Raw genomic sequence first — 23,976 nt, forward strand, 5'->3', positions numbered from 1 at the left:
ATATGCCTGTCATGGGGCCAGATTCCAGATATGACCATGGAAATATCAACCAAAATACAGCACGGGACTTGGTACATTGAAAAGTATTCAGTAAGAGGCTCTCCTCTTTCAAATAAGTGTCAGAATTGGATTTTGTATTTAAAATGCTTCATGTAGTACCTGGCACACAAGTGGAAACAATATTTTCCTGCCAATAGTAATGATAATCAGAATAGAACAGGTTGAACATCCCTCATCAGAAACACTTGGGACCAAAAGCCATCAAAGCGGTGACTGTAGTAATCATGGGGAGAAAAAGAATCAAAAGCTAAAGCAAGAGAAGGTGAAGAGTGGATGGTGTCCCACTGGGTGGGGTCAGTGCCTACATGATCAAGACTCAACTTCCCAGCACTTGGGGAGAGGGTGTTTCTAGAAGATGCATGGTGTTCTGTCGCCATCTTGTCAGTGTCTTCAGGAATGACTCCAGTAATCAAAACAGCTATTTGCTTACCAGTGTCATCTCCCAACCCAGGTGTTTATATTCCCCACTGAATTACTCTCCTCTTTTAAAAGTGAATTTTTAAAAAGAAATGGAAAAGTGGGATGAATTAGCATCCTAGAATTTGCTCTCCTATAAACACCTTTGTACTATGTAATAGGATGCTACATTCCCTTTCAAAACACACCAAGAGAGTGTTATTAGGACATTATGCATAACACAAGTGTATCCCAAAAACTATGTGGACCATGGATAGCACAAGCCAACCTTGAATAAAACAGAAAAATCTCAAAGTCACTGGCCTTGCCACCTGTTCTAGAAACCCTGATACCAGACCTCTGGGTTTTCTGAAGTGGGAAACAATACTGTAAGCATTTCAGATAAACAGGCTTGAAGTTCAACAAATGTACATGCTGTCATTATGACTAATGATGATGGTAATGACAATGATGGTGATGAGTTAGTGACATGGAATGACTTGATACTTACTGCTGATTAGAAAAAAGAACAAATTATAAAAACACCAAACAATAGCAGAAGTTGGAGTAATGGAGGTGTGGGGGACACGTTGACTAAGAATGAAATATAGAGCCCCGGGGGAACTAGGGCTATTGTAGATCTCAATCAGGGCAGTGGTCACACAGGCACAGGCACATATAAAAATGCATTGAGCTGTGCACATAGCATGTGTGCATTCATTGTATGTTAGCCTCTGGACAAATGAAAAACTAAAATACCATGTGCCATCAACTCAGTTTTAGAAATAATGGCATGGAAAATGAGAGATTATACACTTAAATGTTAATAGCAGTCAGCCTTGGATAGTAAAATTATAGATTTTTTTTTCCCCTTTAAACATTTTCTAAATTTGGAGTGTGCAGCGAATTTATATTATTCAGTATTAAAGTTAAAATACACCATTACTCAAAGTATTTATCATCTCTAGAGAATATCTTCAGCCACTCACTTTTCTTCTCAAACCTTAACTCATCCACAAATTCAGTCCATCAAGGTCAAGGCCCTCACAGCAGCCTAAAGAAACTCTGCTTGGTGGGGAAGCAGCAGGCATGGGTGGGGAGGCAGTTAGGTGCTACTAGATTCTCTGCCTCCCTAGATGACGCTGCTCAGTCAGGGCTGGGTCACTGGGGGCGCCTGCCTTTAGCCTACAGCAGAGAAGGTGTTCTGACTGGCCCCCTGGGATGTGGTCACATCTGCAGTGTTCCAGGCCCCACTATTCAATTTCCAACCTTTACTGAAGTCTGAGCAGGAATCTAGAACCCCCCCCCCCCAAATTTTCCCTTTTAGCTCAAATTCTTGGGTTTAGATCCAGGTCATCCAGAAGCAGACGAGAGGAAAGATGTCTTCCAGCATACGAGGGCTGCTATCTCCTATCCAGAAGAGTGGGTACAGATGGCCTGAACCCAAGGCTCCCATCAAAACCCTGATTTGGGGGCCCGGGGATTTAGCTCAGTGGTTCCGGTGCCTGCCTCACAAGCGAAAGGTCCTGAGTTCGATCCCCAGTACCACAGGCAAAGGCACTGAATCTCTGAGCATTTCAGGAACACTCTGAATTTCTTTCTTTGCCTATAAAAGGTGGACATTATCACTTGCTCAGTCTAACTATAAGGTGGTTATTAGGGAATGTAGAGGAAGGTGACAATGTCCAGTTGGATTGCACACTCCATCTTTAGGCACAGTGGCTGGGACATAGTAAATCCCCTTAAATATCAATTGAAGAAAGACAAATGTGAGGAATTGTTTTTATATTATTTCTCATGATAAGAAGATGACCACAGGGGCCAAAGAAATTGCACAACTTCATTTCCTAAGAGTCAACCATGGGTGGCAAATAACCTTTGGAGCTGCTTAAATTCTAGTCAAGAGCAGAGTTAAGGCCTGGCGTTCATTCAGACACACTATAATACAGGTCAGATACCATTATAGAAAGTAGCTCTTTATAACCAAGTGATTTCCCACCCGCAGCCTCTGCCAGGCTTTTTTCAAGCTGTATATCTGATACAATAAAATTCCAGTTTGGAAAGAAGGAAGGAAAAGGAGAGAGAAAAGAACTCGTAAATCCTGCAGAGCTTATTAAAAGGTGATTTGACTTATTACCTTTAAAAGATCACAATCTATATTTTGAAACACAGAAGCTCTGTTGGACAAAAATGAGTATGAGGGAACTTTGGGAATGAAACAAATGAGAATGTTGTTCAAACAACAAAAAAATGGATGTCCTTGTTTTAATTCAGTAGTTTTTCAGCTGAAGTGTTAACTGAGCGCCCATTTTGGTTTGTTATCTCTTTTGGATTGGTCCATTCCAGCCAGGACACTGTGCGGGATGCAAAGATGAATCAGCCTGCTCCAGCACCGAACCAACTTCAGGCTTAATCCCAACCTGAGGTGGACAAGGGAAGATGTGATCAGAGAGGTATGGAGGTATGGCTAGCTAGATGCAACCAGATGCATTAAGGAGAGACAGCTTGTAATTAGGAAGGGCAGTGCGGTCCAGCCTGAACCTTGGAAGAGAAGGAAGGAAAGTGAGAGGACAAGAGTTCCAGCAGAAGGCACAGCCTCGGCCATGGCTGTATGCGTGAAAACACGGGCTTCCGACAGAAAACCAGAAGTGGTTCCATTTGCTGAGCGCGCAGGATGTTACAAAGCAAACACAAAATAAGGCTAGAGAGTATGCTTTCGATGAAAAGTAAGAAATACCTTAGATGGCAACAGAGTTTGAGTGATAGTGAGAGCCAGTGGGAGCTACAGAGGGCCTTGGAGCAAGGAAGAGTCATGGCCAGAGTTTTGCTTCCAGGCACTTGATCTGACAATAATGGGTGGCATGGAAAGGTGGAAAGAGATGAAGGAGGCAGGGCGGCTGATGAAGAGATGCCAGTCAACAGAGGGACATTGCTGTTGGTTGTGAGCAAGCGCTGTATCTTTTCCTAAACACTGAAACTGACTTCCTATGATTCAAAATCTCCCACAAATAAGGAAAGTAGAGTGGTTGGAAAATGCTCTGAAGACCAGAAAGGGGTACAGACGGGGAGAGGCAGGACAATCTGGCTCTCATCTCCGTGACAGTAAACTTGGGAGCACTAAGGGGTACAGAGTTGGAAGGTGAGTTAGAGCTTCCCAGAGATGTCATGGAAAAGGAAGTTGCCCAGGACTGATTAGCAGCCTGCATGCACAGTGCAAAGTCTGGAAAGGCTGGAGATGGCTGGGAAGGAAGAAAAGGTTACAGGTTGATCCCAGCAGCACTCCCCAGGCTGAAGCAAATTAAAAAGCAAATTGGAGCTGGTTGGGAAAAGGGAGTCCCAAACCTGCCACCTCCAATACTGCCTTGATCGCAGGGTCTGCAGATGGCACAGCAAGCAGGCACGACAATCTGTACCCCATCAATATGAATTTTCAGTGGCATCATGTTGACAGCAGCAGCTGACACATCACCTCCCTCTGCAGAAGCATCTCAGAAGCCCTGGGGAAGGGTTTCTCCCAAAGCCAGGCAAGGACAGGAGCATCACTGAGGGTTGGAGCTTTTAAGTACACTTATATATACTGCCTCACTTTATTGTCACCTTAACTGAGAGATATAAGGCAGGCACTGTTACACTCATCATCTAAAGCCCAGAAAAATTAAGGTCTTCAGGAAGCCAGGAGCTACCCAAGACAGGTAACTCTCTCATAGGGCAGTTGTTGGTATGTATCGGCCACAGCAGCCTGAGCTGGGCAGCTGGCCAGCACATGGGCATGCGCTGGGGCCATTTGGGCATCGTAGAGGTGGAAACAGACTGAAGGGGGCCGCAAGCAGGTAAGAGCAAGGGGACAGGTACAGGTTCCTGTGGTATGGATGGGTTGCTGTGCTCTACCTGGCCATCATCCTCATCAGCCACACACATCACTCCTGCCAGGTCAGTCACCTTCCTATGCATCCAGGCTACTTCATTTGTTCCAAGGATACATGATTCTTTGTCACCTCCAGAATGAAGGCCACACTCAGGACCCAAGCACTTTCTCTACAGCTCATGATGCCTCCATGGTCTACCTCCCAAACATCCCCACCAGAGGCCAGATGATCTCACAGTACCCCACAAGTCCTGATTTTGCCATTTCTGCACGTTCAGTATCTCCATTCCTTCTGCCTAGGACACCCTTCCTGTAGATCTCCACTTGCTGAAATCCTGCCCAACTTTCCTAGCCCAGATGCTATTTCCAGCCAGAACCTCCTTGATCTCCCAAACTAAATCAACCCCCTCTTGCCCTGCAGAGCCCTTATGACAATGTACACCAAAGTGTGGTGGTCTGAGCCCCATTCTCTGTCAACACTGGTCTGCAAACTTCTTGAGGGTAGCTGGGCTGAGCAGACAGCTTTGCACACAAGAGTCCTTGGTATGTGTCTGCTCCACTGAAGGCTGACCTTCTCCCCCAGACCTACCCTGCCCTGCTGATGCACTGCCTGGGCTGTCCTTCACTCCTCCATGACACCAGTCAGCCATCCAACATTGTGGATCCATTCTGATACCCCTATGAGCTGCAAATTGAGCTGCAGGTGTGTAAGCAGCTCCAGGAGTCACTTTCCCTGCTGATATGAAACCAAACTCAAGGCCCTGCAAGTGGGCCAGAAGAAGCTGGCCCTAGGATGCACTATTGGTGCCCTGCCTTGGGTCCTGCTTCTCTGAGCCACAGTACATAGGCTCAGCATTCAGAACTTCTGGTCTCCTGCCCTACACAGGCAGTCACAGTCCCTTTCCTCAGGAATTCACTAACTCATACAGAAGTTAATGTCCACACACAGCAGTGGCTCCTTCCTTTCTCAGGCAGCAGGTAAGTGCTAAACAAGCAGCACTTTAAGATAAGAATTGTAAGGCAACAGGATGCAGAGTTCCCTTCAAGCTTGGTGGACATGGGTGATTTTAGGAGGGATGTGCACATTTCTAGCTTCAGGGTTAGATCAGAAGGCTGGAAGGGTGCACTTGGCTGAAGTGGCCAATTTATGAGGTGAGCAAAAACGCAGAAACTAGAAAGATGGATCAATATCAGTCAGTGGGGAGTCACTGAAGGCTTATGAGTAAGAGAGCCTTGTAAAAATGTATTATTTATTATTTTTTAAAGGTGATTTACCTGACAAGTTGTATGACTCATAGACTAGCTTGAAGGAGATCTGACATCCTGAACAAAACAAGGATGTTGGTTGCTATAAAATAGCTGAAGATAATGGAAATAAAATAGATTAAATCAGGTGAAATAAAAACAAGAGGATTTCAAAATAAAGATCAACCAAGGGTTTGCACTTCTTGGAAACCAGGTATCCCCTCCCCCTGGCACCATGTTCCCTGAGGAGCCAGGGCAAGAAGCAGGCCCTGAACTAAGCAAAGCTGTCAGCCATGAGACATGCAGAGCCCAGTTTGGTTTTATTGGTGGAAAACCAAACAGTGAGTAAGAAATGTCACTCACTCTGGTCATTTTCATTCAGCAACTAGCCAAAGTCCTCTTCTAATCTTCAGCCAATGTATTTTATTCAATGTGAAACTGACTAAATTAAGTTTTTCACATAATAAGAGTAGAAACTGTCAAATTTAGAAGCACATATGTGAATTTCCCTGCGCAGGAGAGAACATGAATCCTATTAGTTAAAAATAGCAGTTGCACTCCCTTTCCCCCACATGCTAATTTTAATAAAGTTACTCTGAAATTAGCCTGCCACTATGAAGATAGCTGCTCATCAAAAATGTTCCCAGTAAGCAATAAGCTTGCCTCGCAAGAGTTCAAGCAATCCCAGAAAACTCTGAACAGTGCACAGTTCTAAATGGAATTCGTCCTCTTCTTGCCAGACTTGGTTACCCCAACCACCCCTCTCCAGACACCCACCAAGGGCCATTCTGGACTCACTATATTCCATCGCCCCAATCCAGCAGCCTATGAAGTCTTGTAGGGGGTCTTCCTTTCAAACACCTCCCATAGCCACCCCTTTTTCTTTACGATCACTGGTAGTATATCCCTCATCTCTTCATTCACCCCAAACTCCCACACATTCAAATATTCTGCACTTACCAGGTACCTACAACAAACAAGATACAGTGCTATGGTTACAGATGAATACCAAAAGGCCCCTACTCCCAAGGAGTTCAAGGTCTCTTCAGTTCAGTGTGGAGGCAGACACGTCAAGCGGTTAGGCAGACACCACAGATTAAGTCATATGATTAGGGACAGGGGAAATGACTGAGAATGTTGCTGGTGAAAGAAAAGCCTAGACGACAGGTGTCTTATCCTAACCTGTCTTTCCCTGATTCCTATCAGAGTCACCAAACTTGCTTTGATGTCCCCACTGCCCAGCACAGTGCCTTGCAGACAGAAGCTCCATAACTACTGACTTCAGCGGAAACAATCTATCCCAAGTACTTACATCAGCTTGTACTCTAGCTAAAAACACATTGAGTGCCTGTCTCTCACCAGCAAGAGCAGCTTCATGCGGCTGTCTGGGTTCTGAAGTCATTTGTCATCTGGGCCACCGTGGCTATCCAACCTCAGTTTCTGCTGTACTTCTGCCCAGTCACTCCCACTGTATCAGAAAAGTTTCCTCAAAGAACAACCCCAGCTCTGACCTCATGCCCACTTCTGGTCATGATCACTTTTACCTTCTTTAGCCAAAGAAAAAGGACCCAGTTCAAGTTCTACTTCTTCTAAGAAGTTTTCCTCACTACTTCAAGCCTCACCATATGTGCATATGTGTGTGTACAAATATTCATACACAGTATATGCATAAACATATACACTCATATATATATATATATATATGTATACACATTCATGTATACACACATACTTTGTATGTTTATACACATAGAGAAAGGCTATTCAAAAACTGGTGTTTAAATAATTATAGTAAAAGACACATTGCCGTAGATCCCCCTCAAAATAGTCCCTCTCATTTTGAACATACTTATCCCATCATTCTTGCCATTTTCTAAAGCAGTTCTGAAAGTCCTCTTTCATGGGTATCTTTACAAGGTGTGATAAAAATATATACATATATTGAAAGCTGCTCCTAAGTGCCACCCAAGAGAAAGGCAGGCTCTTAAAAACATTACAGTGCATCCTCATCCACTTTATTCATCAGATCTGGCCACATGTGACTTCTGGTTCTTGGCTCTTCCCCAAAGTCAAAATGACACGAAAGGGAAGCATTCTGAATCGATTCAGAACATCAAGGTAGCCATGACAGCACAACTAAAGACACTCATGAAAGAGGACTTCCAGAACTGCTTCAGAAAGTGGCAAGAATGATGAGATAAATATGTGTGACGTGAGGGGGAGTATTTTGAGGCAGACTTATGGCAATGTGTCTTTTACTGAAATAAATTTTTTAATTTAAATATTCACTATATTTTGTGATCACACCTCATACATGTATCTAAACACATGTACATATTCACATGTACACATACACTTATACCTAAGGTCTATTTTTACTATCATACAGTGTATTTTCATTCAACAATAATATCAGATGAAAGGAATGGATATTTTGAATATTTGCTGATTGCCTGTCTTCCCATCTTGCTCCCATTTCCTATAACCCTTACCCTGTTTCTTCTCGCACACCCCTCTTCCTTTTGAAGAAGCCACACATTCTGCCTTCATGTCTCAAGGAAAGGACAGCCCTGAAGAACATGGGTAACAAAGTGATCACCCTTTCAGTTTTAAAAGCCCACTCCTTAAGAGATTGGGGCACAGAAGCCTCCCCAGTGGCTCGCTCCATCATCACCCCCTAAAAGACTAGAAAAGAGACCCCAAGTTGAAGGTAGGGCAGAGTCAGAGCGCAACAGTGGGCTTGGTTATGACAGTTGTTAGTCTCTGAGACTGAACACTGAACCTGGCCCATTATTGTAGGGAAGAAGAGAAGGGCTGGAGGTGTGGCTAGTTTGGATGGACAGTCAATGTGCTAAGGAATGGAGAGGTAAGGGGTAAAGCTCTCTGCTGCAATGGCTGGCTTGAATATCCCTTTTTTAAAAAACAGTTCTATTGGAGCATAATTTACATAGAGAAAAATTCTGTGTTTAAGTGTGCAGTTCTGTGACTTTTTATCAAGCTTATATAGTCGTGTAACCATCAGTATAATCAAGACCCAGAACATATCCATCACTGCAGAAAGTCCCCTTGAGGTCCTTAGCCAATTCTCTCTCACATCTCAGGCTCAGGTAACCAGACTGGTTTTCTGGCCTTTTAGTTTTGACTCTTCAAGAATTTCTGTACACCCTGATTGCAGTGATGGTTCCACGGAGGCATGCGTATGTCCAATCCCATAAATTGTATGCCTTAAGTATATGTACTTTTCTGTCCATTTTACCTTGACAAAGCTATTTTTAAAAAGATGTGTGATGGCCGCTATTAGTTTATCAATACAAAATAGTCACTCATCACAAATATGAAAACAATCACTTGCATCCTGTATCCCGTAGGCTTCCAAATGAAGTTAATTTGGTTGGATGTTGTTGAAAGAAGGAAGGGAACAAATTTGTGACTTGAGAAAAAAGTTATATAAATGGAATCATACAGTAGGGACATGTGAGTCTCTGATTTCTTTTGCTTAGCAAATATTTTAAGATTAATCTGTTTGTTTGAATGGCTCAGTAGACAGTTCCACCTTAGCACCGAGATGATTCCATTACACTGACGGAGCAGACACTCCGGGGCATGGGTGCTGAGGCTGTTTCTAGTTTTCAATGATCATGAATCAAACTGCTATAAACATTACACACAGGATTTTGTCCATTTCTCTGCAGTCTTACCTAGGAGTAGCAACACTGAAATGTTTGGGCTAAATATATGTTTGACTTTATAAGGAAAAGGGGCTGGGAATGTAGCTCAGTGGTAGACCACTTGCTTACCTAGCGTGTACGAGGCCCTGGTTCCATCCCCGGCATTGAGAGAGAGAGAGAGAGAGAGAGAGAGAGAGAGAGAGAGGAGAGGGAGAGAGAGAAACTGGAAAACTGTTTTCAAAACTGACTACCGTTTTCTGTTCCCTCCACCAATGGCTGAGGCTTTCAACTGCTCTGTACCCTTCCCAGCTTGTCTGTATCAGTTTGTTTGTTGTTTCTCTATTCTAATAGGTGTGCTGCGGTTTTTCACTGTGGCTTCAATTTATATTTCCCTGATGACTAAGGATTTCGAACATCTGCTCCTGTGCTTATCTGCCACCCATACCTCTGATTCAGTGCAATGTCTATTTAGTTCTTTTGCCCATTTTAAAAATTAGGTTATTTTCTTATTATTGGAATGTGAGAATTCTTTACATATTCTGGACACAAGTCAGGTATTCTGTACATGTTTTCTCTTAGTCTGTGACATGTCATTTTTAAAAACAGAATCCTTCAAAGAGAAGTCATTTTTAATTTTGGTAAAGTTCAATGTATCCATTTCTTTTTCTGATGGCATATATACTTATATACCATCTGACTTTTTAGTAGAACACTCCCAAATATAAATTGGGCACATCAACTACAGATCACACTTCCTTGACTCCCCTGCAGCTGGGCGGGGGGGGGGGGTCGTCACATGACTATGCTCAGACCAATGGGATGTGAGCAGAAGTGATAATGTACACCTCTCCAGTCATCTCAAATTAAAGGAAATCCCCCTGCCCTGCACTTCCCTCCCCAACCCCTTTTCCATGGCTTGGGACACAAAGGTGGCAGCAACCCAAGTTCAACCACAGCAATTAGGGTCATACCCTGTTATGGTCTGTGTTTAGATGTCCCCCCAAAGAGGTGAGATTTTCTTTTTCAGAAGTACTTGAATCTGGAATGTGTGATGCTAGGATTAAGGGTGTGTGAGTACTAAACCACTGCATGTGAGTGATTAGTATAGCATCGCCCAATCCTGTTAGTCTGAATAAGATAAAAGGGGCAGAAAGATGCTGTTACCCTCTTGTTACCTTTGCTGCTTTGTGCACGCCATGTTGTTTCTCCTCTGCAATGCTTGTTTGCCATCCCAGTCTTGGAGCCAGTCGACTATGGACTGAAACCTCTATGAACTGTACGCCAAATAAACCCCTTTCCTTTTAACTTTGGGTGTTGGGTATTTTGTCTCAGCAATGAGAGAAAAGTAACTAACCCAGAAAAATTGGTACCAGAGAAGCAGGGTCGTTGCTATGACATTACCTGCCCATGTGGCTCAAAAGCCTTTGGAACTGGCTTGTGGGAAGGGGAAGAGAAAGATTAGGAGATGTTTGCTACAGAAGCAGCACTGGAATGCCTTAGGCTGTTCTGTATGGGAGATTCTGGTCAGAGCTCAGAAGACCAGAAAGCCAGTAAAGACCAGACTCAGGTTTCTGCTGGGAAGAAGGACTGCATTGGCTGTTGGACTCCAGATGATGTGTGTTATAGCTTGACAGAAAGTTTGTCTGCATTTTGTTTCTGTCCAGAGACTGCCTGAAAGCAAGATTAGAGGCAGGGAGACGCTGTTAACTTTCTCTTGTTACCCTTACTACCTTATGTGTGCCATGTTGTTTCTCCTCTGTGATGCCTGTTTGCCATCCCAGCCTCGGAGCCAGGTCATTATGGACTGAAACTTCTACAAACTGTAAGCTAAATAATCCCCTTCCCCTTTGGATGTCAGGTATTTTGTCCCAGCAATGAGAGAAAAGTAACTAACACACCCTAAGCATGGTGACCAACAAAACGGAAGAAAATAGAGCTCTAAAATGACTCCCAGGGAGGGCTGCCCTCCTCCCTGGACCACCACACAAACGAAGGAGACACCAATGTCTATCTTATGTAGGTACCTTAGACTTTACCCTAACAAATACATTCATCTTTCTTAGGAAAATAATCCCGATTTCTCTGGACCCAGGATGATGTTGTGTAGTGCATTTATAAAGACAATTGTGCAGTAGTTTCCCATAGCACAAAAATTATTCAGTGTAGTTGATTTAGCCCCAAAGTAATTGAAGGGCAGCAGAACAAATTTTTAAAATGGACAAGCCTTGCCCCAACCTGAGGCCAGAGAGTAAAGCTCTCTCTGCCCAGAGCAGTGAAGAGCAATACATCAATTTTTTCTCCTTTCACCTAAAGTGGCATGGATGTGGTACAGAGAGCAAAAGGGCCGGAGAGGGCCTAAAGAGGGAATAAGGGAGGACATAACAGTGACCTAGAGTGGCTAAGGTCTGGACACTGGCCTGAAACATGGAGAATGTGACTAAATAAAAATAGCTCAGGCAGACATTTGCTTCCTACCATGGACCCTGTCCTTGACCTATAGCTCAGCTCCTTGAACTGAAATATAGGTGAAAAGAGAGGAGATATGCAACTCTAGATCACATTTCCACCACTCCTACAATGGGAACTTTCATCAAAATTAAGGTTTTATAACCAAGTAAGTTTTCATTTCATAGTCACCTGATTTTGTGTCCTAGGCTTCATGCTCCTGTACTAACACTCCCTGGCCAGGCACAGGGTGAGCACTAATGAACATCAGTCTGTCTGATCCTCACAGTCATACACTTTCATACTCTTAAAGACAAGAAAAACGAGGCCCAGAGAAGTTGCATGGTGCAGTGATTCCTTCAACATCCATTCACATGGCCATCTGTGTCTTCCGGTGTCTTCCCTCTGTGTCTAAATTTTCCTCTTCTATATGGACATCAGTCACTGGATAAGAGTCCACTAAGTCCTCCTCCTATCTCCATTCCATTTGCAGAGACTTCTTCCAAATTAAGTCATGCAGTGGGTAGGACTTGCTCACATCTTTGGGGGGCAAAATTCAACCCCAACATCAGTCAATAAATTTCCCTTGAGCTTAACCACTTCAGCGTTGGTCTTTGGTCATTTGCACCAACAAAGACGCAGAGCCAAGATTCACTCCCAGGTCTCTTACTATCTTCAGAGTCAAGGTCAACAACTGAGACTTAAAGCTGGGTCTTCGCCTTGACTGACCACAGGGATGAACTCTGCTGAATATCTACCCTAAAAGGTAGTGGATGACTACGGGCCACGGCTTAGGGGTAACTGTCTTTATTGGCCTCATAGCTGCTCCATACAACATACTCAAGGAAAATGAGACTGATTGTTCTCTAATTAATCAAAATTCAAATAATGCAAATGAATTAGGCATAGTGTGTCACAGGATGGCAGGCTGAGAATGACCATGACTTTTATCTTGGAAATATAAACATTGACTGTGTGGCCACGTGTGGGATTCTCCAGTTTGGAAAGGTGGTGATAAACACACACACACACAAACACACACACACACACACACACAGACATTTCCTGTCCAGGACAGAACACCAGCCATGCGTCTTTCACATGTATGGCCAAGTTTACTTCAGGGCCTGAGAGAAGGCTGTAATGCAGCTTGATATAGTAAAAGTATGAAAATAAAACTAATCTCTGTAGGATCATTTTGAATGAAAACTGCATCCTAGAGACAAGCCAAAGAAGCAAACTGACTGACAGAGAGCACAAGGCTCTGGGCAGGAAGAGCAATGGGGGGAGAAGCCAGGCAGGAGGTAGAAACCAGGACTTCTGCAGAAATAAACAGGAGCTCATCACAGAGCCCATTCCGCAAAGAGCAGACGTGCAGCCATGTCCTCCCCAGGTCCTTCCTCTGTATAAACCACCACCCCCAACTACGCTCTTCCTTGAATCCTACCTGCCTGCGTGCCAGACCCAGTCCACACCCATGGAACCCACGGGCCAAACAAGTGGGCAGGGGTTCCCCTGTGGCAGAGCTTTTGAGAAAAACATACCTGGGCCCTCATCCCCAGACACAGTACATGTAGATGTATTCGCTCCTATGGCTTCCATAACAAATCACCACAAGTTGGGGAATTAAAAAACAAACTCATTCTCCCACAGTTCTGGAGGTGAGAAGTCTCAGGAGGGCTGGTTTCTTCTGAAGGCTCTGGCAGAGAATCTGCTCCATGCTCCTTCCAGCTTCTAGTTGGCACTCCTGGGCTTGTGGATGCACACTGCAACTTCCACCTGCTGTCTTCACATCAGACTTCTGTGTCTTCCCATAGCCTTCTCCTGGGGTCTCTGTCCCAGATCTCTCTCCTTTCTCTTATAAGAACAATGGCTGCAAACCCCAGTAGGGCCCATCCTATCCAGGATGACCTTACTGTATGATCCTTAACTTGATTGTATCTGTAAACACCTCATTTCCAAATAAAGTCACCTATCCAGCTACTAAGGGTTAAGACTTGGCCTACGGGGAGTTAGGGCACACAACTCAATACAATTCAGTAGACTTGGAGAAAGACCCAGAATTTCACAATTTTAGCAAGCACCCCAAATGACTTGGATGCAGGTGATCTGTATGCCAGACTCTAGGAGAACTGATCTAACTACTAGGGATTCAAAGATAAATAAAACATGGTCCCCTGGCTTGGGGAACCCACTGTATCCACTGTATCTAGTGGAAGATACAGACAGATGAACCTATGACTAAAATATAAAGCAGTACCTAGGGATTCCAAGTAAAGTCTGAGTCAGACAGACCAGGGTTCAAATCCTGCCTCCCACACTTATAAGCTGTGTGGTCTAAGCAAGTTCTCAGCCAATCTAAGCTAAGTTCCCTTATCTATATGAGAAACAATTCCTACCCCTGTCATTATAAGAATGAAGCTCAAACAGCTAAAAAAAAAAATGATTAGCTCCTTCATGTGAAATGCTGAACCTGAGGATGCATTCAGAAGTAACCAAAAATTATCATTCAGGTGGAAAAAAAGTTGAATTCATTTTCATGTTCCCCACAGCACCTGGCTGGGGTCTTCCACATTCTAGTTCTTTAGTAAATGCCTGTGGAATGCAAGATGGCACTCCTCTAGAATTCAGCTGGGAGGGGTGTGACAACTCCTGAAAGACCCAATTTAAGATCCACTGACTTAACAAGCTGTGTACTGCCCTCAGTGTGCTGGCACTGGAAATAAAGAACCAAACCAAACACACAGCCCAGTCAGGAGACCAATCCTCACCCTACAGTATGGTCAGCGCAAGGTGGGCATGAGCCTGGAGGGGAGAGGCACACTCGAGGGACAGTCTCTCCTGTTAGCACTTGATGGCATCCTATCTTTTAGTACCTTCTTATGACAATGTGACTGTCCTCCCAAACTACACCATTAAGCCCCAGGAGTTCACTGAGGGCAGGAGGGGTGGTCTGGCTTGTTGACCACCGAATTCTAAGCACCTAACTACGTCGCTGACCTCAGTAGGCAATTGTCACATCTTGTTGGAGCAGTGGACATCCCGCTGCTGTTTTGGAGCCCAACACTGGGCCTTGATGGAAGAACTTCCACTCTCCCTAACCGCGGCTCAGAGACAAGATGCCCCAAGACCTGCCCCTTCATATGAAGCCTGGTCATTGAAGGAGATGGGGCTGGGCTGCAATACAATGTGTCCTAACACTGTAGGTCAGGAGAGCTCCCAGGACTGAACACACTAAGCTAGAGCAGAAGCCATAACATCTTATTCTCTTTAGAAATACACTGCCCTGCACACGCTGGACATTCAGTGGCCAGGTAACACGGGAACTGTCAGCGCAGATGGGAGTAGCACAGGGCGGCTCACCTGAAAAAGGGGTGCCCAGCCAGCACCCTCCCACCTGGAGAAGCCAGAAGCCTCTCCCGGGCCTACAAACTCTTAGGGTGGGTGGAGAGGAAATGGCATAGACTGAAGGTAGACCCCTGGGGTACGTTTAAGGCAAAATCGGTAAAGAATGCACAATGTTCTTCGGAGCACTTCTGCGCTTCTGGCTTCTTTGCTGAAAGGCCACACACCTAGCAGGCCCGCAGCAAACACGAGTTGGTTGAACAGACTAAGGAAGGAATGAACAGCTGTGAGGACCCGGAACGCCCTCACCCAGACCCAGCAAGTCTTTCCACCTGGCCCAGGTGTGGCCCCAGGGCCCGGATTTCCCCCTTGGCCCCACTTTCCCTTTCAGCATCAGGCGTCCAATCGCTTGCCTCGAAAACAGCGGCGACCAGGCCGGCAGGTGGGGCTTGGCTGCTTCTCCTCCCGGATCCCCAAACTGCGCGCTCCAATCCAGGGCCAACCCTGCCCAGGGGAAAGGCCCCTCCCCAAAACCTGGCACCAGATGGCGCGGGAGAGGGGCGCCCGCGCGGACCCGAAATTGAGTGAGGAACGGCGCAGCGCGCAGGTGGTGCGGAGCAGCGCGCGGCGCCCATGGAGGGGCTGTCCCCGCGCGTCCCCGCCCGGCTCGGCCTCGTCGGGGCGCGCGGGCCTGGGGGTGCAGGGGCTCGGTCGGCCAATCCCACTGGGCGCCGCCTCGGCCTCACCTCGCTCACCAGCCCCTGCCAGTCGTTCTCGGTGCGATCGCCGTTCATGGCCTCTTCGTGCTGCAGGCTCACGGACGCCTTCCCTTCCTCCTCCTCCTCCTCCGCCGCCGCCGCCGCCGCCGCCGCCTGGCCCCGCGCGGCCCCGAGAGCGCCGGGCGCCTCCTGTGGCCGCCGAGCTGCTGGCTCCACGTCAGCCTCCGCCGCGGGAGGAAGGGGAGGAGGAGCCGCAGCCAGGCCGCAGACACAGCCCCAGGACCCCGGCGACATCCGGGCCCTGCAATCACAGCCCTCCAGGGCAAGAGGGAAGCCTGGGGCCAGGTCTGTGTCCCCCGCTAGGAACCCAGTCCCCAAATGCAGCCTCCCCCTGTCCATCCTCACGATGCCACCACTAGACTGTAAGCTCCCCCAGGGCAGGAAGATTGGAACCATCCCATCACATAGGAGGTGTTCTACAACCATTGGTTGAACACACTAATGAACGAACCACGTGTTTCTATATACTTGACATTGTTTTTAAAGCTACTAACCTAACATTTGCATATTTTTTAAGTACCTGCTGCCATAAAAAAATGTAAAATTTGAAATTAAAACTTTAACTTCAGTTTTTAAATTCCGAATTCATTATTAAATTCTGAAGAGGGCTAAAATCTCACAGGGTGGTGCTTTAATAGGAGGGGTTCAAGGCTCTAGCATCAGAGAGATGAGACTTTCTCCTGAGACAAAAGAGAATTACAGAGGGGTATCCAACAAGGTGGTCGTCCAGGACCCCTGAACCCTACCTGAGTCACCACCAATAGTTAACCTTCTGTGCTTGCTTGTAAGCATTCTTTCTGATTTTTAGTCCCTGTTGATCCTGACAGGGCCTTGTGAGATGGATATTATTCTTCATTTAGCAGATAAGGAAACAGCCCTGAATAGTGGAGAAACAGAGACTCAACTAGAACCCAGCCCCACCCCAGCATTTTAGAAACTTGAAGTCTCACCTGGGAGTTGGAGATTATAAACTATCTTTGGCTTTGTTTTATTGGCATGGCAGATTTCAAGACAATGGCAATAATTGCCCTTCCTTGTCCCTACCCTTGTCTCTTAACTCTGACTCTGGGCTCAGTCATGTGATTTGCTTTGGCCAAACAATGTTTGAAAATGTGTGACAAGAAACCGTTTTAAAGCCCTTGGAGGGCAGAGCTCATTTTTCTTACTGCTCCTGGGAAGCTGTGATCACCACCATGGAAATAACCCCAGCATAGCTGGCTGGGTGGTGACATATGATTTCCAGACAATAGCCAACCAGCTACCAGGTACATGAGTGTGACCACCAACCTCCAGCTGAGCACAAGTGCATGGATAAACCCAACTGCCCAGCAGAAGAACTACCCTGCTGAGCCTTGCCCGATTTGTTGACTCAAGGGATCAAGTAGTAAATAGTTGTTTAAGCCACTGGATTTTGAGGCACATTGATACTCTGGTATAGATGGTGACACTAACGGTGAAGGGCCTGGAGAGCCTGAGCTCTCCCTGGCAGTCTTAAGGGAAGCAACTGGCCGTCCCATCAGAACCCACTGGGTCCTCATCCAAGCAAGGAAGCTTCTGCAGCAGGCTCTGGCAGGCCAGGGGCTATGAGAAGGAGCCTACTAGTCAGCACATGGATTTTGTGTCTGGTATAATACTGCACTCATGCTGGAAAAGTTCAAGAACATTGCAGCCTATGGTCCCTGTCTTGGAGGTTTGCAAACTCCTGCTCTAGAGAACAGAACAGAAAAGAAGAGGTAGAAAGAAGCTAAATGTCCTGGTCTTCTGACCATTCTGGAACACCTAACTCATTCTCTTTCCAGTCCAAGGAAGTGGAAAGAAGGTCATCCCTGAGCAGAATGTCTCGAGTTAATTAACTCAGCACTAAACACTTGCTCCTCACAGCCTGTCTCTACCTAAAAAGCAAGGTGTTGTCTGCGGATACACTGCCACCTGCCAAACCATCTGGTTTCATTCTAACCTGTCGATGAAATAGACTAAAGAGAATGTGCACAACTTGCTCCATCTGCCTCCCAGGGCTACCTTGTGTGCACCAAGCTCTCTGCTGGCCTTCAGGAGGGAAAACCCATCCCAGTTGCCCCTGTAGCTGAGCGTTTCAGGCCTGCTGCTGGTTGGGAGCCACGCTTAGTATTCCAGGCAACAAGACCAACAGTGAGCTGGGAACCAAGGAACCCTCACTCTAGAAACCATGGGCTTTTTGGACAACTCTCTCTATGACTCCCTTTCCCCCATTTGCTTCCCTTCCATGATATAAGTCAGATACTTATTAAACTCTTTAAAAATGAAATTGGGGAAGAGATCGAAGGGTGGCAGGCCTCTACCCTGCCCGGCATGCTCATCAACTTTCCAAGCAATTGAGACAGTTTCCTAAGCTGCCTGGGTTTTCTTTAGAGGTTTCAGGCCTCAAATGCCAGATTGAACCTGCTCAGCTTGTGAGATGTGATGAAATCACAGACCAAAGCGGTGTAGCCACAAGTGATTCTTTTTTATCTCTGTTCATTTATGTAGCCTGACATAGAGTAATAATAATAATTAAATCCAGTTTAAGCTTTTAGGCACCTAGACCAGGAGGCCTCTGGATACCTCATCAGCAACAGCCCTGGCTGAGAAAAACAAAGCTAATTATGAGTTTAGCTGTTTTCAAAGAAAACAATAAAACCACTCACTGACTAGCTCATCCTCAAATAAAGCAGTACATTAAATGTTCCAGCTGACACCCATATACACGAGACCAAGGGCCCTGTCTTAAATTCATCACCCTGGACAGAGTACTGTAATGTTGGCTTTAGCCTCTATTTTCGCATCCCCTTAAGATTTCTGAAGATTCATCTCTTGGGATGCAATTTTTCCATATACATTCATAGCCCTGGGGCCACTTTTATTGGTTTATTTATATGCACTAGCATGTTAGAGAAAAGTGCTTAGATGCTTTTAAGTGATACTTCTCACTTTTAAAAGTTTGAGAGATTTTTAGATCCGGAAACTCCAAAATAGTTTCATTCGAAAGAAACTGAACCAGCACATATTGATGAAAACAAACCCTCTGGAGGACTGGGAAAGAAAAGATGACTTGAATGTACTGTTAGAAACTTAAGACTCTCATAGATCCTCTACTGACTTGCAAGATCGCTCCGGCCACATCCCGGAAGCCCCGGACACATGGGAATGCCAGGAAGCTTTTGAAATGACTTTTTCAGCCAGTATTATCAGTCTAGATTCTGGCTGCCCAACCAAAGATGTCAGAGTTCTCATTAAAGCAACCAAAGCAAATCAATGGAGGTTCTGGCTCAGCTTTCTCTGCGCTGTATGGTTGGAGCAATATTCATGGTCACTACTTTCCCTGGTTGTTTTTCTCCTGCCTGAATTAAGAAATCCAAATTGGAAAGAAAATGATTTCTTTTTCCAGCACTAAAGATTGAACATAGGGCGTTTGCACTGAGCTATATCCCCAGCCCCAAAGAATTGAGATGTGTTATATACACATATCAACTCTCCACAAGGAATGTAATCACTATGTACTGCAAACATGTACCAATAAAAATTAAAATGTAAAAGTGAATAAATAAAATATAAATGATTTTCTTTTTAGAAAAAAATGAGACAAGTTCTAAGTTGCTAATTCAGGACTGAATTTGCAATTCTCTTGCCTCAGAAGAAAATGATCTTAATGATTATGGTTTTTAATTGTGTGTGTGCACGTGCGTTTACACACACAAGCTCGCACATCCCCACGCACACAAGCTCGCACACCCCCACGCATTTGTTTAAATTAGCTCCATCTGAGCCAAAGTTCCCAGTTCTTGCCCTTGTCATTTTGGCAGGTCCTGCTACGAGCCTCCATGGCCTAGTTGCTAAATAACTTCCTTGCTCTTGATTTTAGCCGGGCCAGGGACTGCAGGTCCCAGGGTGCACTGCATCCAGGCCTCCCCCAGAGCCCTGAGATCTGAGGTCCCCTGGGCCACTCACTTGAGTTCTGTAAAAGATAAGCTCCCTTCTCTTCCCCCACCTAGGGACGCCCTGCCAGGGACCTCATCAATCTTTTCCCTGCCGGCCGCCTGCAGCAGGCACCAAGTGGCTGAGGCAGGACCCAGCCGGGCTCCTGAATCTGAGCATCCTGACTGCCTTAGCCCCCTGCTCGGCCCAGTCCGCCCAGCCCTCCCTGCCCGGCGGCGGCAAACAATCAGCGGCAGCTGCCCGGCTCCAGCCCCGCGGGCTGCCAATCAGCCAGGCAGCAGGGGGTGGCAGGAAGTTCACTCCCTGCTGAACCACCCGAGAGTTGCTCGGAATGACCGAGTGGGGCTGATGACAGCCCAACAGCCCGGGACCAGCAATTGTCATCCCCAGGGGCGAGGGCTCGGGCGTGATTGCCTGGGGCGTCGCGGGGGCAGGGGCTGGGAGGAAGGGCTCTCCCGAGACCGAGGGGGCTCCCTGAGAGAGGGGACCGGAGGCGGAGAGGGAAGCGGGCCAGGGGAGGAGGCTAGGGAGGAAGTGAGAGACCCGGGGGAGGCGGCCACCCGAGGAGGGGCCCCAGAATGAAGACCGCAGGAGAGAGGGGAAGCGCCACCGGGCTGGTGGGACAGGGACCAAGAGGTGGCCCTGGAAGGAATTAAATGAAAAAGTCACTCCACTCTCCGATTATCCAAATGTGTTGTACTTATTGATAATGTAGTTCATTTCTTCCGCGCGGGGCGTGTGTGTGTGCGCGCGCTATGATTCAGCACGAATTTGATGTAAATTTATGGAAATGGAAATGCAGTGAGGCTCAGGCCCAGAGCTGTAGGCGGGTTGGCTGCATGGCCCCTTAGCGAGGCCGAGGTGACTGCTCTCTGGACTTGGGGAGCTGAAAATAGAAAAGACTGTCTTGGGGGCCACTGGCCTCTCCTGCAGGCCGGGAGACGGGCTGACCCTGTCGCTCTGGAAAACTTATTTAAAAAAAATAATAAAAGGAACAAAGCTGATGATTGTCCAAAATAAAATCACCTACATTGTCCTCCTATCTAATTTTTGCCTTAGGGTGGGGGACAACTTTTACCCAGGAGATGTGGGCAGGCTTGTTTTAATGGAAACAGAGAGTCAAGAAGAGAATTAACATTATGTAGAACCCACTATGTGCACATAATTAGCTAGCAAAGTGACAGAAATGTTTTTCCTTCTGCACTGTGGAAGAATAATAGGGTTCGGGGAAGAAAAAGAAGACAATTTGAGGGAGAGGGTGAAAAGGTGGCACTCTATATAAATAGCTGGAGCTGGTAAAATATTTATTGTCCATTAGGCTGTCCTTCAGAACATGGGATGATGGTTTTTATCCCCCACCCCCACAGTACCAGGTTATGACTTTACTCTAATTATGTGCCTTTCCCGGTCGGTGGCAGCCTCGACAATCTGGATGTGTCCAGCAGCACATACAACCATTCACAGTTTGGGAATCACCTTTCCAAGCCAGGTCTAGCTTTGCAGCTTGCAGATACATTGAAACAGGAGAGTCAAGAACCAAGATAAAAAGCCTGGCCAAATGATATTTGTGTTAGACAGCTTTCTATTGCTGTGATAAAATGCCAGAGAAAATCAACTTAAAGGACGAAAGATTTATTTGGGCTCATGTTTTTAGAGGGCTCAGTCAACAGTTGGCAGTTTCCATTGCTTTGGCCCTGGAATGAGGCCTAATAGCATGGCAGTGCAAAAGTGTGGCAGAGGAGAGTGCTTATCTCACGGCAGCAAAGAAGCAAAGGAAAGAAGGGGCCAAGGAACATGATATACCCTTAAGGACACATTTCCAGCTGCCAGCTTCCTCCAAGGAGGCCCCACCCACTAGAATTTCCAGTGCTTCCCAATAGTTCATACAATTATGAATTCATCAATGGATGAATCCACTGATGAGATCAGTGCCCTCATGACTCAATCACTACCCAAAAGCCTCACCTCTGAACACTGCTGAATTGGAGACCAAGCCTTCCACACAGAAGCCTTTGGGGATATTCCAGATTCAAACTATACTAATGTTAGGGTCCTGTCATTCCTGTTAGAGGCAGATATTACCAACACTGGTTTCTGCCTTCTGTCAAAGAAGCTATGATTCCTTTTTCCATGTCTAAACCATTCTGGGTCCCTGAGCTGTCAAGGCTCACTTGGCCTTGGAGTGTGTACACACAGAGGCTCTCTGCAGCCAAAGGCCATGGTTTATGGATGGGTTGGAGCAACTGTTTCAAATGGGGCAGAAGTCATCGGCCCTTGGTGACATTCATTACAGTACTTTGGTCTCATCTAGTTAGATTTCTCTGTGTTCTCTAAGAGAAGCTCAAAATGGCAAATAAGCATGTTAATCGAGACTGTCAACGAGTGTGTTTGTCAGACTGTGATGTTCCCTGCCATCATAGCAAGTGGCTTACCTTTGGGACAGAGGCACTTGTATGCCTCTTCTATGTCTTCATACAACAGTTGCCATTTCTTAAGCCCATTTGTTCACATGAGATGGGTAAAACAATTTTAAAGTGATATGAGAAAATCTTGAACCTTCAGGGTCATTTATTCATTCAACAAGGATTTCTTGAATGTGTCGTATACACTGAGCTTGGCTGTGAGGCTAAGCCCCAGTCTTCCACCCTCAAGACTCTTCGGGTGGTAGCTGTGGTCCCAGGAAGCTGAACACTGGGAAATGCTCCAGGAAAGAGCCAGAAGAAGCTATAATGTGATGTACAGCCTGACTTTTCAGGAACTGAGAATGAACCATGAAAACCAGATCCATTTTGATATAGATAATTTTCTGTTGTATGTATATTTGTTAAAAATCCTTGATGCAGGGGAGGGGGGATATTACAAAAAGGAAAACAGGTCCATTTGGAAAAGTAAGAAAGGACTGAAGACTACAAAGATGCAGAAAGCATGAACTGGGGAAGTTTACCCATCAAATCCCAGAACATGTGAAAAAGAGGAAGCAATGACCCCCATCTGAGATGAGGGACATAGCAATGGGACAAAACTGGATTGGAATAGTGAGTGAAGAAGCTGAGGCACCATGGCCTCTGCGATTTAACGTCTTCATCTCTACAGTAGGCAGATTGGACCAGATGATCTGAAAGATATGATGTTCCTAGAAAGATTACAGTACCTCTGTGGACTCCTAGAGATCTGGACCCCTTATTGTGCAAGACCAGAGTGCTAAAGCCATGTGCCGGAGGCCAAAGAGCACATTAGGGTAGAGCTGTGGCTGGAACCCAGGACTTCCAATTTCTGTGCTCTAGCTCCTTGAAGATATTTGAAGTTCATTAAGAGCAGAATTTTGGTCATCCATTCCTATGCAGCAATCGGCGCAGACCTAGTGGCTTAAACATCAGTTTATTATAGTCTCTTGTGGTTTTGTGGGTTGATGGGGCTCAGTTGGGTGGTTCTCCTGAGGTGCATCCCCCAGTGGGAATCAGAGTAGGCCAGGGTGTGGTCATCTGAAGACTGGGCATCCAAGTGGACTTGTTCTCAAGGCAGGCCATCACTGCTGGTTGTGCCCTGGGAGCTCAGCCCAGGCTATCAACCGGAGCACCAGCTCATGTCCCTCCCACAATGCGGCACCTGAGTCCCCTGGCCCCAGTGACTGCCTAACCACCACCAAGGCTGGCTGCAGTTGCGGTGCTTTGAATTGGCGATGACTTAGAATATCTGTCCTTCCCCCATGCAGTCCCTAGCTTTCTATTCTGCCAACGCATTTTGGCATCTGGCTGAAGGCTGTGGCGTGGGTGTGGTTTTGACTCCTTTGTATTCTTTTTCATGTTTTTTCATGTCCTGAAGCTCACTGCTGTTTCCACAGTCAGTGACTGGCCCACGAGTCATCTCCTGTCCCAACAGCAGTTTGCCAAACTCTGCTGCTTGAGCATTTCGGAACTGCCATTCACACTGATGAATCCCTTCTTAGTTCCAAGAGATATTTCAAAGGCTCTGTCCGCCGAGTGCTCTGGGAAGCCACTGCCATTGGAACCTGCCTCTCACTGGGGCTGCTGCTCCCTCCTGAGCATGTGAGATGGTCATCTGAGTTTCTCGCACACTCCTGTGAAACACAGAGTAACCTTGCTCTCAGATGCAGTGTCCTCAGACTTGGAAACTCACTGGACCAAAAGTGTCTACAACTTATTTTTTCCCCTTAGATTTTCTTTTTATTGATTTTCCATTTTTAGCACAAGATTGATCACCA

The 23,976-nt window shown here is 46.2% G+C and overlaps 1 protein-coding gene across 13 annotated transcripts in view; it reads right to left on the minus strand.

Annotated features, from left to right (window-relative positions):
- Positions 1-15,928, minus strand: part of Ccdc149 (coiled-coil domain containing 149) — a 100,401-nt gene extending 84,473 nt beyond the window's left edge. For 9 of the 13 annotated variants that reach the window (XM_087187418.1, XM_087187415.1, XM_087187414.1 and 6 more), the window contains exon 1: positions 15,771-15,890. Coding sequence is in view for 4 of the 13 variants with exons in the window: in XM_013073126.3 (XP_012928580.3) it covers positions 15,771-15,818 (48 nt within the window). In the remaining 9 variants the exon portion in view is untranslated. Of the gene's footprint in view, positions 1-13,223; positions 15,290-15,770 lie in introns of all 13 variants that reach the window. The other 4 variants (XM_013073126.3, XM_021260216.2, XM_021260217.2 and 1 more) reach the window with 3 other exon arrangements.
- Positions 15,929-23,976: the final 8,048 nt, after the last annotated feature.

This window comes from Heterocephalus glaber, unplaced genomic scaffold (assembly GCF_053883595.1).
Source record: "Heterocephalus glaber isolate CG9 unplaced genomic scaffold, H.glaber_assembly_v1.0 deba00001509, whole genome shotgun sequence".
NCBI lineage: Eukaryota > Metazoa > Chordata > Mammalia > Rodentia > Bathyergidae > Heterocephalus > Heterocephalus glaber.